Here is a 17,318-nt window from a genome sequence, read left to right as displayed (position 1 = left end):
ATTGCATTGGTGTTAGCTTCAACTCAGCTCAAACTTTACGCATTCAGCAACTCAGACTTTACGTTTTTGCTGGCCTGGTATCTCTATGAAAACATCTTAATAAAGAATTGCCAAATGCTAATTGAACGTCAAGGTGAATAAGCAAATTGACACGACGACGGTTTGACATTTTGGACTTTGGAGGACTGGAACGAAGAAAATAATGGTTGCCGAAGCTCGTATTTTTTAATTTTCCCAATAGTTAGAAGAGGATGGGGAACTGTGATAAAATAAAACAGCATTCAAACATAAAAGAACTTGAATGAGAGCGTAGAAATTATGGCACGGTGCTCGCAAACCTCATATGAGTTTATTCAAGGAGCGTACAGTCCTGTGATAGCCGTGTTGTGCACGGAAGATGCCGAGCTTGTTTGCCAAAAAAATAACCTGAAATTTGTTGAACTTTTACGTCCTTTTCACAGTTGACTAGCGAAGGTATTATATAAAACGTGTTCAATATGATTTTTTTGCATTCAATTCTTATCTTACCTAAATTTTTGTTGCTTAGTCAACGAAACTGAGCAGTAAGTTCACTATCCACTCACTAACTTACCTCTTAGTTTGTTGTAGTGAGACTATGATTACCTAAAAGTTGCTCACTTATTTAGGTGATACGAAAAATTTCGGGAAAGAATATTGAAATATTTATGCCTAGATAACTAGCTTATCAGCCATGTTATTTTTAAAGTAAATGGTTTGAACCCGGGAGTATCGTTACATGCTTGTAAATGTCGATTGTCCAGGTTGGTATAGTCCCGAGAAGGACTGTTTTTGTTGTTGCTGACTGACCTTTCAACAACCTTAGCGGTAGTCATCTTCAGATCCAAAATGACTCTGAAGACTCTGAAGTCAAAATGACTCTGTTTGACTCTGAAGATGACTACCGCTAAGGTTGTCGAAACGTCAGTCAACAACAACAAAAACAGTCCTTCTCAGGACTATACCAACCTGGACGATCGACATTTACAAACATGCATGTTATTTTTAGTGATATATTTCTCCTAATTATCAAAATACAAGTTACCTACAAAGATAGTTTGTCATTTCTGTTTTAGCACATATTCGTGATCCATTGAACTTAACCCACCCAGTGAAAGGATGGAAACTTCGATTTGTAGAACTGTCCGCTCCTGCCCCATCAAAAGATGCTGTCAATAAACTTTTAGCTGATGTTGTTTCAAGGAATCATGGACCTGAGAGAAATGACTCAATGTCAGTTGAAGAACAAAAGAAAGGTTTCATAATTCTGTTATCACACAGTTAGTGGCAAGCTTAAGTCATGTCGTTGATCCTCGATTGTACAATGTGCTTATTTTTTTTAGCATCCGCGCCATGGTTTGAAGCTTTTCGTGATTGTTTTATTCAAACTCTCAAACCATCTAATCATGAATTTATTCGTCATTTTTTGGGCTGTATCCTTTTTATGATTAACTTATCTTAATATTGGTTGTTACAACACAGAAATGATGATATGCAGTTGGTGTTAATGACAATTTTTACTTTGAGTACAGTAACTTTGATTTCAGATTTGCAAAATGATCCCAATCATTAGGAGCCGAAATCAATTTGTCTTCACCAAATCAGAGCAAGTTTATTATGTTCATTGACTTGAGAAACTTTACTAAAACTCACTAAGCTAGTCCGTTAGAAGCTAATCATAAAAAAATGCGGCTTGTTTCATTCTTTAACTAAGTAATCAGGTTTATTTGTAGTTTCGTCAAACAATGATGATCCTTTAAATGCTTTTCATTCTCTGAGTGAAGCTTTAGATATTCAGCAAACATCAGATGGTGCTAATTCTAGATGGTTTGCCGCAAACATTTTTAAATATTACCTAATGATACATGATGTCACCAACGGTGTCCAGAATAAGTATGTGAAAATTGTAAAATTTTGTGTAAAAGGTTAACTGTTCTGATTTCTTCATACTCCTAAATAGGTACATTGTGTAATTTTAAAGTTAGGTAAACCAGGATAATCAGGTTTATGTTGTGAATAATATTTGGGACTTATGTTATTGTAAAGAAGAATAGTAAATGAAGTAGTACATGGACTAGAAAATGGCAAGGTTTCAGGGGGGGGGCTTATAGAAGCGCATGATAATATTTAAGAGTTGGTGTGCTCCATCTTTAAGATATGATGCTCTTCAATCAACAGGGCAGAAGGAATATATCAGAGTATGAAGTCATATTATGGTTCAAGTATTTGTCATTTGTTGATGATCAACTCCCGAAGTGTGGAACAAAATAGTTTACATCTTCCAGATCCATGGTCACAGTTCAAAATACCAACAAACACAAAGAAATTGGTAGGTGGTAGGTGGCATCTCTTCTAGAGAAATATGGCTTCCTACATATCACTAATGTTTTGTACGAGAAAGGCGACTGTCAATTTCATTATTTTTCTGTCAATAGGACACGGTGAAAGATGAAATTGATTCAAAAGGTCAAACAGAAACAAAAGAAAATAATCTGGCTTTTAATGAAAATTGCGTTTCGTCCTTGTCTTTTTCAAAGAACAACATGCAGTCAGAATTTATGGGTCCATTATCATTTGAGAATGAAATCAGCCAAGAGCCTGAACATTTGTATGAAAATAATGTTGATGGTGAAGAAATCAACAAGGGTACAACACATCTCTATGGAACATTAATGAGTCAAGCAAAGAGCAACAGTGAACAACGTGGAACATGTCTGACACTTAGTGATCATGATAGGATAAAAATTTTCATTCATGAGCTGGCCATTCGAGGATTGATCCCATTTATCGAGAAAACAATGAGGTCTTTGTATGATCAGGTATGGATATGAGAGTACACCTAGTGATCACATGTAACGTTTAGATGTACCGACGTGCGTTTTTTGTTGTAGATAAATGCGCGCAAAGGTTTGCATAAATCTTTTTTTAATGTCACAAAGAAATGGTTTAGTGGTGGCAAAACTCCTGGACAAATAAATTCCAGTCATACTCCTGGTATAATGTGAGTGCTTCCATTTCATTTCTAGGATCTTTCAATTGTCTCCAAACTGACAAAAAAGTCCTGGTAACGAGACTGAACTATCTCATAGTTATATTGAATAGCTTATTACCAACATAGGCCAGTAAGCTATTCAATATTTCTGCATGTGCCCACAATAGTTATTCGCTGTTAATGTCATTGAACTAAAATACGTGGAACGCTACCTCAAGCAAATAATTGAAGCCATATCTTACGCCAGACACGCGAGATTTTACCCCAGACACGCGTGTTTATTGTGTTTCGAGATTCTCTTGCGGAGTAATAATTGATTGACTACACACGCGTGTCTGGGGTAAAATCACGGCTTCAAAAAATTATTAGGGTTTTGTATTACAGGTAGCGTTCCATGTATTTTAGTTCTACGATTAATGTAAAGTCCTACGTCATTAAGGCTCTTTAAATATCACATCCAAACTCCTTTACTGTGATTCAAAGAGATATTTAAACGTACAAGAAAGTATTCACTTACTGTATCGTGAAAAATCACTTTGAAACTACAATTTTATTCAAGACTTTTCCTCTAGTTTATGGGGAAAAAATAATGTGGACTATTGTGTGTATTGTTTAATTACCACGCCATCGTTTGATAACGCTTCTTTAGTGTCCCGTATGTGGAATTCTTAAAATGTTATTTATATATATTTATATAGCTATGAGAACGATTCAGCAGAACTTTTATGGCGTAAACTTGGTGATCTAGCATTTCTTGTTCAAAACTACGAACTGGCGTACAATTCATACCATTCCGCGAAACGGGACTTCAACGCGAATCACGCGTGGTTGTATTTTGCTGGCGCATTGGTGAGTTCCTTACTTTTTTTTACGTACTAGAGACTATGTTTGTAAATGTAGATCGTCCAGGTTGGTATAGTCCTGAGAAGGACTGTTTTGTTGTTGTTGACTGACGTTTCGACAACCTTAGCGGTAGTCATCTTCAGAGTCAAATGAGGAGTAGACGTGAGGTTAGCCGTATTTGCTATTTGGTTCTTACGTCATTGTATTGTGTGTACAGGAAATGTGTATTGTCATTTTGAATTAGTGTGAAGTGAAATATTTTTAGTTGTGATTTTTAGTTGTGATAGGTAGACTACGTCGATGTTCACATTTCTTCTTACCACAACGGACGGCAACTTTTCTAGGGATAAGTAAAAAGAGAAGTTAGGAAGTAACGAAAAAACCTTACAACCTACTCTTTTTTTCTGATCACAGTTAAACATGTTTCTGACAATGTCTGTGTCTCCGTTTCAACATATATCAAATTCATAAATATTTTGTAACTCACCCTCCCCTAACTTACAAAGGAAATGGCATCCATCTCGGCGTTTCAACATATATCAAACTCATAAATATTTTGTAACTTACCCCTAACGTGCCAAGGAAGTGGCATCCATCTCGGCGTTTCAACATATATCAAACTCATAAATATTTGTAACTTACCCCTAACGTACCAATGAAGTGGCATCCATCTCGGCGTTTCAACATATATCAAACTCATAAATATTTTGTAACTCACCCTCCCCTAACTTACCAAGGAAATGGCATCCATCTCGGCGTTTATGTGCGACAGTCAAAGACAATACCCTTCCCTCTACATGGAAACTTCAGTCTCGACGTATTTGGATACCTGTAGACTACATCAATATGCAACAAGAGCAACTCTTTTTGGTGTTGAAGCCTTTAAAAATAAAGGGAAGTTTTTGGAGGCTGCGTTGGCGCTGCTCAAAATGACGGGAGAGGTTTGTTTGTGATGTATGCTTTGTGCTAAAGTCAGTGAAATTTTCATGAATCGTCTGATCAAAACATTGGTGAATATATCAGATGGTTTATTGTGTTATTTCTTTCTAGGAATCCGATCTTCTTAGTGCCATTCTGTTAGAACAGGCTGCACATTGCTTTCTAAGAACTCAGCCATCTCGTGTTCGTAAATACGCCTTCAATATGATATTAGCTGGTCATCGTTACAGCAAGGCTAATCAGGTAAAGTGGTCTTGTACATAAATGATCATGTTTGCTCTGCTACTCTTAGTAGCTGCTCGAGTTTCGTGTACGTATATGAATATTTCAAATACAGATGTACGAGCAAGCAATCAATAGGATTAAGATTAGAAGTTAAATGTTAGGGATCGAGTTAGGATTAGGATTTAAATTTTTTTTACATCATTTTGATTATAGAGAAAGCACGCCTTACGATGCTACAAGCAGTCATTGTTTGTATATAACAGCAAATCTTGGCGAATGGCAGAGGTAGCTGTCTAATGGGATACTTACTACTTATTTACTAGTGCTATCCAATTTTACTCCCATTTATCCATTATATCGTAACACCCGACTGCCATACTACGTCCTATCCTCATTTATCTCAAACTTAGGATCACATTTACTTCATAATTGGACGTCAGTCGTGTAATACTAATGAAATCGATGAAGCATTGTCTGCGTACCGAATGCTCTTGGTTGGAGAAAGTCTTCAATCGCCCGAGCAACAAGTATCGTATTTAAAAGAATATCTTTCAGTCTTTCAGGTAAAAAATCTTGAGGTTTTTTCATACAATAGTTAGCTATTATCTAAGAAATCCTCTTTAAGGAAGACTGGTCGACTATTTAATAGCTTCGTTCCCTCCGACTGTCGATGAGTTTAATAGCTTCGTTCCCTCCGACTCTCGATGAGTTTAATTAGCTTCGTTCCCTCTGACTCTCGATGAGTTTAATTAGCTTCGTTCTCTCCGACTCTCGATGAGTTTAATTAGCTTCGTTCCTCTGACTCTCGATGAGTTTAATTAGCTTCGTTTCCTCTGACTGTCGATGAGTTTAATTAGCTTCGTTACCTCTGACTCTCGATGAGTTTAATTAGCTTCGTTTCCTCCGACTCTCGATGAGTTTAATTAGCTTCGTTCCCTCTGACTCTCGATGAGTTTAATTAGCTTCGTTGCCTCCGACTCTCGATGAGTTTAATTAGCTTCGTTTCCTCCGACTCTCGATAAGTTTAATTAGCTTCGTTTCCTCCGACTCTCGATGAGTTTAATTAGCTTCGTTCCCTCCGACTCTCGATGAGTTTAATTAGCTTCGTTCCTCTGACTCTCGATGAGTTTAATTAGCTTCGTTCCTCTGACTCTCGATGAGTTTAATTAGCTTCGTTCCTCTGACTCTCGATGAGTTTAATTAGCTTCGTTCCCTCCGACTCTCGATGAGTTTAATTAGCTTCGTTCCTCTGACTCTCGATGAGTTTAATTAGCTTCGTTTCCTCTGACTCTCGATGAGTTTAATTAGCTTCGTTCCCTCTGACTCTCGATGAGTTTAATTAGCTTCGTTCCCTCCAACTCTCGATAAGTTTAATTAGCTTCGTTCCCTCCGACTCTCGATGAGTTTAATTAGCTTCGTTCCCTCTGACTCTCGATGAGTTTAATTAGCTTCGTGTCCTCCGACTCTCGATGAGTTTAATTAGCTTCGTTTCCTCCGACTCTCGATAAGTTTAATTAGCTTCGTTCCCTCCGACTCTCGATGAGTTTAATTAGCTTCGTTCCCTCTGACTCTCGATGAGTTTAATTAGCTTCGTGTCCTCCGACTCTCGATGAGTTTAATTAGCTTCGTTCCTCTGACTCTCGATGAGTTTAATTAGCTTCGTTCCCTCAGACTCTCGATAAGTTTAATTAGCTTCGTTCCCTCCGACTCTCGATGAGTTTAATTAGCTTCGTTCCCTCTGACTCTCGATGAGTTTAATTAGCTTCGTGTCCTCCGACTCTCGATGAGTTTAATTAGCTTCGTTTCCTCCGACTCTCGATGAGTTTAATTAGCTTCGTTGCCTCCGACTCTCGATGAGTTTAATTAGCTTCGTTTCCTCCGACTCTCGATAAGTTTAATTAGCTTCGTTTCCTCCGACTCTCGATGAGTTTAATTAGCTTCGTTCCCTCCGACTCTCGATGAGTTTAATTAGCTTCGTTCCCTCTGACTCTCGATGAGTTTAATTAGCTTCGTTCCCTCTGACTCTCGATGAGTTTAATTAGCTTCGTTCCTCTGACTCTCGATGAGTTTAATTAGCTTCGTTCCCTCTGACTCTCGATGAGTTTAATTAGCTTCGTTCCTCTGACTCTCGATGAGTTTAATTAGCTTCGTTCCCTCTGACTCTCGATGAGTTTAATTAGCTTCGTTCCCTCTGACTCTCGATGAGTTTAATTAGCTTCGTTCCCTCTGACTCTCGATGAGTTTAATTAGCTTCGTTCCTCCAACTCTCGATAAGTTTAATTAGCTTCGTTCCCTCCGACTCTCGATGAGTTTAATTAGCTTCGTTTCCTCCGACTCTCGATAAGTTTAATTAGCTTCGTTTCCTCCGACTCTCGATGAGTTTAATTAGCTTCGTTCCCTCCGACTCTCGATGAGTTTAATTAGCTTCGTTCCTCTGACTCTCGATGAGTTTAATTAGCTTCGTTCCCTCTGACTCTCGATGAGTTTAATTAGCTTCGTTCCCTCCGACTCTCGATGAGTTTAATTAGCTTCGTTCCCTCCGACTCTCGATGAGTTTAATTAGCTTCGTTCCTCCGACTCTCGATGAGTTTAATTAGCTTCGTTCCTCTGACTCTCGATGAGTTTAATTAGCTTCGTTCCTCTGACTCTCGATGAGTTTAATTAGCTTCGTTCCCTCCAACTCTCGATAAGTTTAATTAGCTTCGTTCCCTCCGACTCTCGATAAGTTTAATAGCTTCGTTCCTCCGACTCTCGATAAGTTTAATAGCTTCGTTCCTCTGACTCTCGATAAGTTTAATTAGCTTCGTTCCCTCGGACTCTCGATGAGTTTAATTAGCTTCGTTCCTCGGACTCTCGATGAGTTTAATTAGCTTCGTTCCTCTGACTCTCGATGAGTTTAATTAGCTTCGTTCCCTCGGACTCTCGATGAGTTTAATTAGCTTCGTTGCCTCTGACTCTCGATAAGTTTAATTAGCTTCGTTCCCTCTGACTCTCGATGAGTTTAATTAGCTTCGTTCCCTCTGACTCTCGATGAGTTTAATTAGCTTCGTTCCTCTGACTCTCGATGAGTTTAATTAGCTTCGTTCCTCTGACTCTCGATGAGTTTAATTAGCTTCGTTCCCTCCGACTCTCGATGAGTTTAATTAGCTTCGTTCCCTCTGACTCTCGATGAGTTTAATTAGCTTCGTTCCCTCTGACTCTCGATGAGTTTAATTAGCTTCGTTCCTCGGACTCTCGATGAGTTTAATTAGCTTCGTTCCCTCTGACTCTCGATGAGTTTAATTAGCTTCGTTCCTCCGACTCTCGATGAGTTTAATTAGCTTCGTTCCTCTGACTCTCGATGAGTTTAATTAGCTTCGTTCCCTCTGACTCTCGATGAGTTTAATTAGCTTCGTTCCTCTGACTCTCGATGAGTTTAATTAGCTTCGTTCCTCTGACTCTCGATGAGTTTAATTAGCTTCGTTCCCTCTGACTCTCGATGAGTTTAATTAGCTTCGTTCCCTCTGACTCTCGATGAGTTTAATTAGCTTCGTTCCCTCTGACTCTCGATGAGTTTAATTAGCTTCGTTCCTCTGACTCTCGATGAGTTTAATTAGCTTCGTTCCTCCAACTCTCGATAAGTTTAATTAGCTTCGTTCCCTCCGACTCTCGATGAGTTTAATTAGCTTCGTTTCCTCCGACTCTCGATAAGTTTAATTAGCTTCGTTTCCTCCGACTCTCGATGAGTTTAATTAGCTTCGTTCCTCCGACTCTCGATGAGTTTAATTAGCTTCGTTCCCTCTGACTCTCGATGAGTTTAATTAGCTTCGTTCCCTCTGACTCTCGATGAGTTTAATTAGCTTCGTTCCCTCCGACTCTCGATGAGTTTAATTAGCTTCGTTCCCTCCGACTCTCGATGAGTTTAATTAGCTTCGTTCCTCCGACTCTCGATGAGTTTAATTAGCTTCGTTCCTCTGACTCTCGATGAGTTTAATTAGCTTCGTTCCCTCTGACTCTCGATGAGTTTAATTAGCTTCGTTCCTCCAACTCTCGATAAGTTTAATTAGCTTCGTTCCTCCGACTCTCGATAAGTTTAATAGCTTCGTTCCCTCCGACTCTCGATAAGTTTAATAGCTTCGTTCCTCTGACTCTCGATGAGTTTAATTAGCTTCGTTCCCTCGGACTCTCGATAAGTTTAATTAGCTTCGTTCCCTCGGACTCTCGATGAGTTTAATTAGCTTCGTTCCCTCTGACTCTCGATGAGTTTAATTAGCTTCGTTCCCTCGGACTCTCGATGAGTTTAATTAGCTTCGTTGCCTCTGACTCTCGATAAGTTTAATTAGCTTCGTTCCCTCTGACTCTCGATGAGTTTAATTAGCTTCGTTCCCTCTGACTCTCGATGAGTTTAATTAGCTTCGTTCCCTCTGACTCTCGATGAGTTTAATTAGCTTCGTTCCCTCTGACTCTCGATGAGTTTAATTAGCTTCGTTCCCTCCGACTCTCGATGAGTTTAATTAGCTTCGTTCCTCTGACTCTCGATGAGTTTAATTAGCTTCGTTCCCTCTGACTCTCGATGAGTTTAATTAGCTTCGTTCCCTCGGACTCTCGATGAGTTTAATTAGCTTCGTTCCCTCTGACTCTCGATGAGTTTAATTAGCTTCGTTCCCTCTGACTCTCGATGAGTTTAATTAGCTTCGTTCCCTCCAACTCTCGATAAGTTTAATTAGCTTCGTTCCCTCCGACTCTCGATGAGTTTAATTAGCTTCGTTCCCTCCGACTCTCGATGAGTTTAATAAGCTTCGTTCCCTCGGACTCTCGATAAGTTTAATTAGCTTCGTTCCCTCGGACTCTCGATAAGTTTAATTAGCTTCGTTCCCTCCGACTCTCGATGAGTTTAATTAGCTTCGTTCCCTCGGACTCTCGATAAGTTTAATTAGCTTCGTTCCTCGGACTCTCGATGAGTTTAATTAGCTTCGTTCCCTCGGACTCTCGATAAGTTTAATTAGCTTCGTTCCTCGGACTCTCGATAAGTTTAATTAGCTTCGTTCCCTCTGACTCTCGATGAGTTTAATTAGCTTCGTTCCTCCGACTCTCGATGAGTTTAATTAGCTTCGTTCCCTCGGACTCTCGATGAGTTTAATTAGCTTCGTTCCCTCCAACTCTCGATAAGTTTAATAAGCTTCGTTCCCTCGGACTCTCGATAAGTTTAATTAGCTTCGTTCCCTCGGACTCTCGATAAGTTTAATTAGCTTCGTTCCCTCTGACTCTCGATGAGTTTAATTAGCTTCGTTTCCTCTGACTCTCGATGAGTTTAATTAGCTTCGTTCCCTCTGACTCTCGATGAGTTTAATTAGCTTCGTTCCTCTGACTCTCGATGAGTTTAATTAGCTTCGTTCCTCTGACTCTCGATGAGTTTAATTAGCTTCGTTCCTCTGACTCTCGATGAGTTTAATTAGCTTCGTTCCCTCTGACTCTCGATGAGTTTAATTAGCTTCGTTCCCTCTGACTCTCGATGAGTTTAATTAGCTTCGTTCCCTCTGACTCTCGATGAGTTTAATTAGCTTCGTTCCCTCTGACTCTCGATGAGTTTAATTAGCTTCGTTCCTCTGACTCTCGATGAGTTTAATTAGCTTCGTTCCCTCTGACTCTCGATGAGTTTAATTAGCTTCGTTCCTCTGACTCTCGATGAGTTTAATTAGCTTCGTTCCCTCTGACTCTCGATGAGTTTAATTAGCTTCGTTCCTCTGACTCTCGATAAGTTTAATTAGCTTCGTTCCTCTGACTCTCGATAAGTTTAATTAGCTTCGTTCCCTCTGACTCTCGATGAGTTTAATTAGCTTCGTTCCCTCTGACTCTCGATGAGTTTAATTAGCTTCGTTCCCTCTGACTCTCGATGAGTTTAATTAGCTTCGTTCCCTCTGACTCTCGATGAGTTTAATTAGCTTCGTTCCCTCTGACTCTCGATGAGTTTAATTAGCTTCGTTCCCTCTGACTCTCGATGAGTTTAATTAGCTTCGTTCCCTCTGACTCTCGATGAGTTTAATTAGCTTCGTTCCTCTGACTCTCGATGAGTTTAATTAGCTTCGTTCCCTCTGACTCTCGATGAGTTTAATTAGCTTCGTTCCCTCTGACTCTCGATGAGTTTAATTAGCTTCGTTCCCTCTGACTCTCGATGAGTTAAATGCCGTGAGTATCTTCTGAATCCATTGGCGAGAATTCGCATCAGATATTTTACTTTGCTATCATTGAAATTACCGTGAAGTTGCGGTAAATCGTGTAGTGTGTGATTACGCTTTTATTACAACACGAGTGTGCATTTATTTATCTAGAAGTAAGTTTGTAAAGTAACTAGTGTCAATTGAGTTGTATGAACATGTTGTGAGAACATTTTCCTTGCTAATTGAAACTTTTATTAACTAAACTCACACTGAATAATGTCCATTTTGTTGACAAGTATTAGGTCAAATATACATTAACATAGTGATATGTTACATGTTTGTAAATGTAGATCGTCCAGGTCGGTATAGTCCTGGGAAGGACTGTTTTTGTTGTTGTTGACTGACGTTTCGACAACCTTAGCGGTAGTCATCTTCAGAGTCAGATGAGGAGTAAACGTCAGGTTAGACACATTTCCTGTACACACAATACAATGACTTAAGAACCAGATAACAAATACGGCTAACCTGACGTTTACTCCTCATTTGACTCTGAAGATGACTACCGCTAAGGTTGTCGAAACGTCAGTCGACAACAACAAAAACAGTCCTTCTCAGGACTATACCAACCTGGACGATCTACATTTACAAACATGTAACGATACTCCTGGGTTCAAACCACTTGCTTTATAGTGATATGTTATTTTTTCTTTTTAGCAATCAAGTAAGAAAACGTCCCGAGAATCATTGCCTATTTTACCGCTTCCTACTCTTCACCAGAACTCTATTCGTATATTATTCGCTTACAAACCATCACCCACACCTCCCCCCCAACATGTTGGCACTGTGAGACCGCTGCTTGAGCAGGCTCATGTTGACAACAATGCTGAAAAGCATCGTGAAATTGGACTGCATTCGTTTCAAGACATAGAGAATGTGGATTTTGCTTGTTGGGAGAAAATCGAGTTGGAGACGTTTGAAAGAGTCAATCAACGGCAGGCGACGTCAAGCTTTCGCCATTTTACACCATGTTTGACAAACACTACAAAAAACGCATTGAAACCTCGTGCCGTCATAAACGGTAAAGCGGCAACAACTGGAGCAAAGTATTTTTCATGCCTTCGTATATTAATGAATGTAATTTATATCGACATTTTAGAAACGATTGCTGTTGAAGTCGTTTTTAAAAACTCTCTACGGATACCGTTGACCTTGTATAACATGACGTTGCTGTGGACATTTACCGATGAAGAAAGTGATAAGGATGACCCTGTCGGGAATGAGGTATTCATTTGGCTAATTTAATTCTATCTTCAAGTTCTTTCATTTCATCTGACTTTGTGTAGTTTGCAATGAATGATGATCTTGTGAATGCTGAAGTTATTAAAGAATTTACAATCGCTGACAAAGAAACTAAACCAGTATTTATTTTCAAGATTTCATTTGCACACATATTCGCATTATATTTATCAGAATGTACCTCGTTTCAACTATAGGCTTTATTGTGTGTCACTCCTCGAAAAATTGGACATGTTCAAATTACTGGAATAAAGTACAGTCTGAGTGGTAATGCTCCTGTTGATACCGCTGATCAACTGAACGCATTTCGTGTCACTGGAAAGCTTGACATTAATGTTTGTGGTCCAAGGTTGAATGGTAGCAAAGTTGAGCGTTCATCAGTAATGTACGGTGAAGACAATCGTCTGAACATTGTTGTGGTGAAAGCTATGCCACGTCTCAAGGTGTTACTTGCTTTGAAATTGTTTTAAGTCCTACGTGATATTCATACTAATGTGAGATTGGATTTCTTTAAGGTAACGTTTTCCAGTTTTCCAAGCTCTTTGCTTTGTGGTGAACTACATCAGTTAAATGTATGCGTGGCAAATGAAGGCGAAGCTCCGTTACACAAACTTCATGTGGCGTCTACGAGTGACAACCTATTTGCGTTCGATGCAGATTGCAACAAAGATGTCAAAGTTGCAGAATTTCAGAAGAAACAACTTTGTCGAAGTGTTAAACGTGTCTCAGAAATCAAACTTCCAAATGATTGCTTGAATCCAGGTGATCAAACAGAATACCATATGTGGCTGCAAGGATCTCAGAAGTCTGGCACGACTGAAGAGAAGCTTTTGTTTTACTATGAGTCAGCTGAAGAGAATCCTAGTCTGTGGTAAGTTTATCCTTAGTTGTACGTAATGATCCTCCGTGGATTTGTATATTTTATATGCAAAGTTTATCCTTAGTTGTACGTAATGATCCTCCGTGGATTTGATATTTTTATATGCAAAGTTTATCCTTAGGTGTTCGTAATGATCCTCCGTGGATTTGTATATTTTTATATGCAAAGTTTATCCTTAGGTGTACGTAATGATCCTCCGTGGAATTGTATATTTTTATATGCAAAGTTTATCCTTAGGTGTTCGTAATGATCCTCCGTGGATTTGTATATTTTATATGCAAAGTTTATCCTTAGTTGTACGTAATGATCCTCCGTGGAATTGTATATTTTTATATGCATTTCATTTTATTCTTCACTTCATTTTTTGCAATAAGAACAAAAAAAATTAATAGCTACCTGTTTTAGTCATAGAACTGTTCGTCACCAGTCCTCTATAAAGACAGAAAACTCCCTCGCTGTTCGAGCCACGGCGAAAAGATGTAAAATAAAACTTGACATCGACAACTCGGCGGAGTGTAAGGAGTACGTAAGAACGGACATTTTTTATTTCTTTGCTTTTATTTCAATTGTCGGAATTTTCGTATCTCTCTTTATGTCGTGTAGGATTTGAAATGTGATTGAAAAAGTTATCACATAAAATTATCAATATTTTTTAGTACTACGGAGGATAAAGATGAGTTGGTCGTTACTTTGGAAGTTGAAAACTTGTCCCGGGTTTGTTTTTGAGTTTAAGATTCGGCAAAGATCTTGTTTTTTCATTGGCGTTTATTTTAAAATTTTTTGTATTTGCATGTGTCGTTTCATTTAGAGAACTGCATGTATACTATGGTTATCATTAATGGTTATACCATGATTATCATTAATGGTTATACCATGATTATCATTAATGGTTATACCATGGTTATCATAAATGGTTATACCATGATTATCATTAATGGTTATACCATGGTTATCATAAATGGTTATACCATGGTTATCATTAATGGTTATACCATGGTTATCATTAATGGTTATACCATGGTTATCATTAATGGTTATACCATGGTTATCATTAATGGTTATACCATGGTTATCATTAATGGTTATACCATGGTTATCATTAATGGTTATACCATGGTTATCATTAATGGTTATACCATGGTTATCATTAATGGTTATACCATGGTTATCATTAATGGTTATATCATGGTTATCATTAATGGTTTTACCATGATTACCATAGTTAAACCATGATTATCATATATAGTTAAACCATGATTATCATATATAGTTAAACCATGATTATCATATATAGTTAAACCATGGTTATCATATATATAGTTAAACCATGATTATCATATATAGTTAAACCATGGTTATCATATATAGTTAAACCGTGGTTATCATTTGTGGTTATTAAGTGTATCATTTCAATGCCTCAAATAGACTGAAGCGCAGCATCGTACGTTCTCAGTTTATCAAGTTTCGTGCATTAGCAAAAAATGGATTTTAAAACCTTTAAGTCATCACAGTAAAGGTAAATATCGCTAATACACGATTGGATATTGCTGTTTTGTTAAAAAGGTTCTATAGGTTGTATTAAAATAAGTACCTTCTATTGAAACTATGCTTTTATTAGATGAGATCTTAATTTTTATGCTTCAATCGATGCTGAACTTAACTTAAGCAGAACAATGGTATTACAAAAGTTTGATTTCAACAGGGTATAGTCTTCCCTTTGTTTATTACTTAGATGGAGTCATAACCATCAATAGAGGCGAAACTGTCATAACTTATTTCAAGGCGGTGAGAAGACTAAATGGTTGGTAATGTTTAGATTGCGTGAACTTTTTGTTGGTGGGTGGGGTGTTGCTTATTCAATAATCATTTTCTCTTTTTTTATTAGTTTCAGATTATTCAATAAATCATGTTACCTTTACTGATAAAGAGGTATTTTGCTGAACATTGCTGTGTAGCATCAACAAACTGAAAACTGCAAAATTTCACATCATTTTTTTCCCGCAATCTTTACCTTTGTAAACTCAGACAGACATTTCAAGCGTTCCTCACTGGGAGTTTCTATGCAAATCAAGACCTTGGAAAGAACTCATTGAATCTGAGGACATGGCTAATTGTGGAATAAATGTTGACCTGGGTCTTGTTGTGTTATGGGAGGTTGGTATAAATACATGACGTCATGGTTTAGTTGTAGCTGTGGTTATTTATTTGCTTCTTCTAGTTACCATTTGATTAATACTTAAATTCCCACTTTACTCTCTTCAATACTTCATCTAATCAATCCTTAACAATCATACAAGATCTATTTCGTATCACCGACACTCGCTACGTACCTGTTTGTACTGCGTGCATTCAAGTATTTTCCAATACAATTTTTCCTTGTTTGTAGTCATCGTTCATTGATTCTCATCTATCCAAACATTCAATACACGGTCAAAGCGAAGTTGCTGTTGTTACCTTAGCAGAATCAATATCAGCTCCTGCTTCTGTTCAGGTAGAATTTTCAATGAAATGTTTATCCCTGTGGTGAAGATATTGCTCTACTTGGCTCTTTGCATTAAAGGGAAAATGAAGTGAAGGTCAATGTGTGTATTTTCGAATGCTTTTGCAAGGGGGAGGGAGGGAGGCATGTATCAATTTATATAAGGGAATCTATTTTTTATTTTGTTAAAACTTGGTTAAAAAGTCATTTAGGAAAGATATTATTTGTTGTAGTGATCACACTAACATTTCATTCAAGATTAATTAAATCTTTAGGAATGCCAACCGGAAAACCCATCTTACAATTTTCATATTGATTGTGACGATTTTTATCCTTATGCAATAATTAATTCATTTGGACTTGTCTTTTATCAAAAAAAATATTCAGATAAATATGTTTCGTATGGCAAGCTATTATTAGCAAAAAATATATTTGAACTTAGTGAGCTGGGGATAATCTCATCTTTGTGCACTGTGAGAGTGTTAGTGCCGTTGTTTTTAGAGAAAACCAGTAGACTTGTAGTGTAAAAACTGAAAATAATTCAGTTTTTACTGTTCGTTGTTTTAAAAGTACTTATTACCAAGATTGGAAAACTGGTGCATATGGCATTAATGGTGTTAAAAGATTAATTTGATTTTAGTTGACGAGTCCTAACTTTATTTCAAATCCAACCACGAAACAAGAAACAGAGGGCAATACTGAACTTTACATCAAGTATTTCATTGAATGTCCAAGCATTGTTGTTCTTGCAAGAAGGTAAAAGCTCTACATCGAAAATATTTTTTGTATGAATTTGTAGCTGCTATCCTCTTTGGATTTTTTGGGTAAACCGTTTATTTATTCTGTAAAGGTTTCCCTTGTAAAAATATACTTTATGTTCAATGTTGTTAGCTTGAGCTTTCGACCTTTTTGATTTTCCCGCCTTTCGCGTCCATCGATAATGAATAATCTTTTCCTTTGCATTTCTCTCAGGTTTTGTCGTGTGACAGTAAATGTAATATTTCATAACTGTACTCAACTCAATCTCAAAGCGTTTTCGAATTGCTGGAGGCTGAAAGGTAAATTTTAAATATTTTTCGATGACATATTGTGACGTTCACTCAAATATTTGAAGAAATAAGCGTCCTTTCATGTGAAAAAACTCAGTTAGAAATTCAACAGACAAGTTCTCAATCTTATTTTGTTATTTATTTTGTTTGTTGTTGTTGAACTGAGACATTTGTCTCATAGTTACGTACATAGTTTTGCGATATCGTATCGAAAAAACACCCTGAATTATGTTATAATGTCATGTCGGACGGTGCGTAAAATATCTTTGTGTAGTACATTTTCAAATGGAATTATTTTTATTCCAGGGATGAAGCCATTCTTAAAAAAAGTTCTGAAAAATACTCAGAGACTAGTAAGCCTTCCAGTGGTCATTCTTTCCAATATAACAAGGTATTTCATTGGATAGGAAAAAGATCTAGACAGTTAAATTTACTACCTCTACAAACCATGAAGCTGACG

The 17,318-nt window shown here is 37.7% G+C and overlaps 1 protein-coding gene across 1 annotated transcript; it reads left to right on the top strand.

Moving 5' to 3' along the window:
- Nucleotides 1-76: 76 nt before the first annotated feature.
- LOC124437117 (trafficking protein particle complex subunit 8-like) lies at nucleotides 77-16,842 on the top strand (the record flags this gene model as incomplete). The annotated part of the gene is given in 27 exon segments (XM_046987133.1): nucleotides 77-454; nucleotides 457-474; nucleotides 1,095-1,274; nucleotides 1,362-1,451; nucleotides 1,740-1,911; nucleotides 2,197-2,347; nucleotides 2,454-2,837; nucleotides 2,910-3,019; nucleotides 3,709-3,859; nucleotides 4,591-4,794; nucleotides 4,904-5,035; nucleotides 5,231-5,302; nucleotides 5,428-5,580; nucleotides 11,869-12,232; nucleotides 12,311-12,435; nucleotides 12,498-12,572; nucleotides 12,648-12,893; nucleotides 12,966-13,321; nucleotides 13,736-13,852; nucleotides 13,987-14,044; nucleotides 14,756-14,846; nucleotides 15,063-15,131; nucleotides 15,216-15,259; nucleotides 15,356-15,484; nucleotides 15,717-15,821; nucleotides 16,450-16,565; nucleotides 16,782-16,842. Coding segments are annotated over 27 exon segments (3,909 nt in total), but the record flags the coding sequence as incomplete, so codon positions are not given.
- Nucleotides 16,843-17,318: the final 476 nt, after the last annotated feature.

Source organism: Xenia sp. Carnegie-2017, unplaced genomic scaffold (genome assembly GCF_021976095.1).
Source record: "Xenia sp. Carnegie-2017 unplaced genomic scaffold, XeniaSp_v1 HiC_scaffold_16, whole genome shotgun sequence".
NCBI classification, from domain to species: Eukaryota; Metazoa; Cnidaria; class Anthozoa; order Malacalcyonacea; family Xeniidae; genus Xenia; species Xenia sp. Carnegie-2017.
The sequence above is the reverse complement of the archived record's forward strand: the minus strand, read 5'-3'. Positions and strand labels throughout refer to the sequence as shown.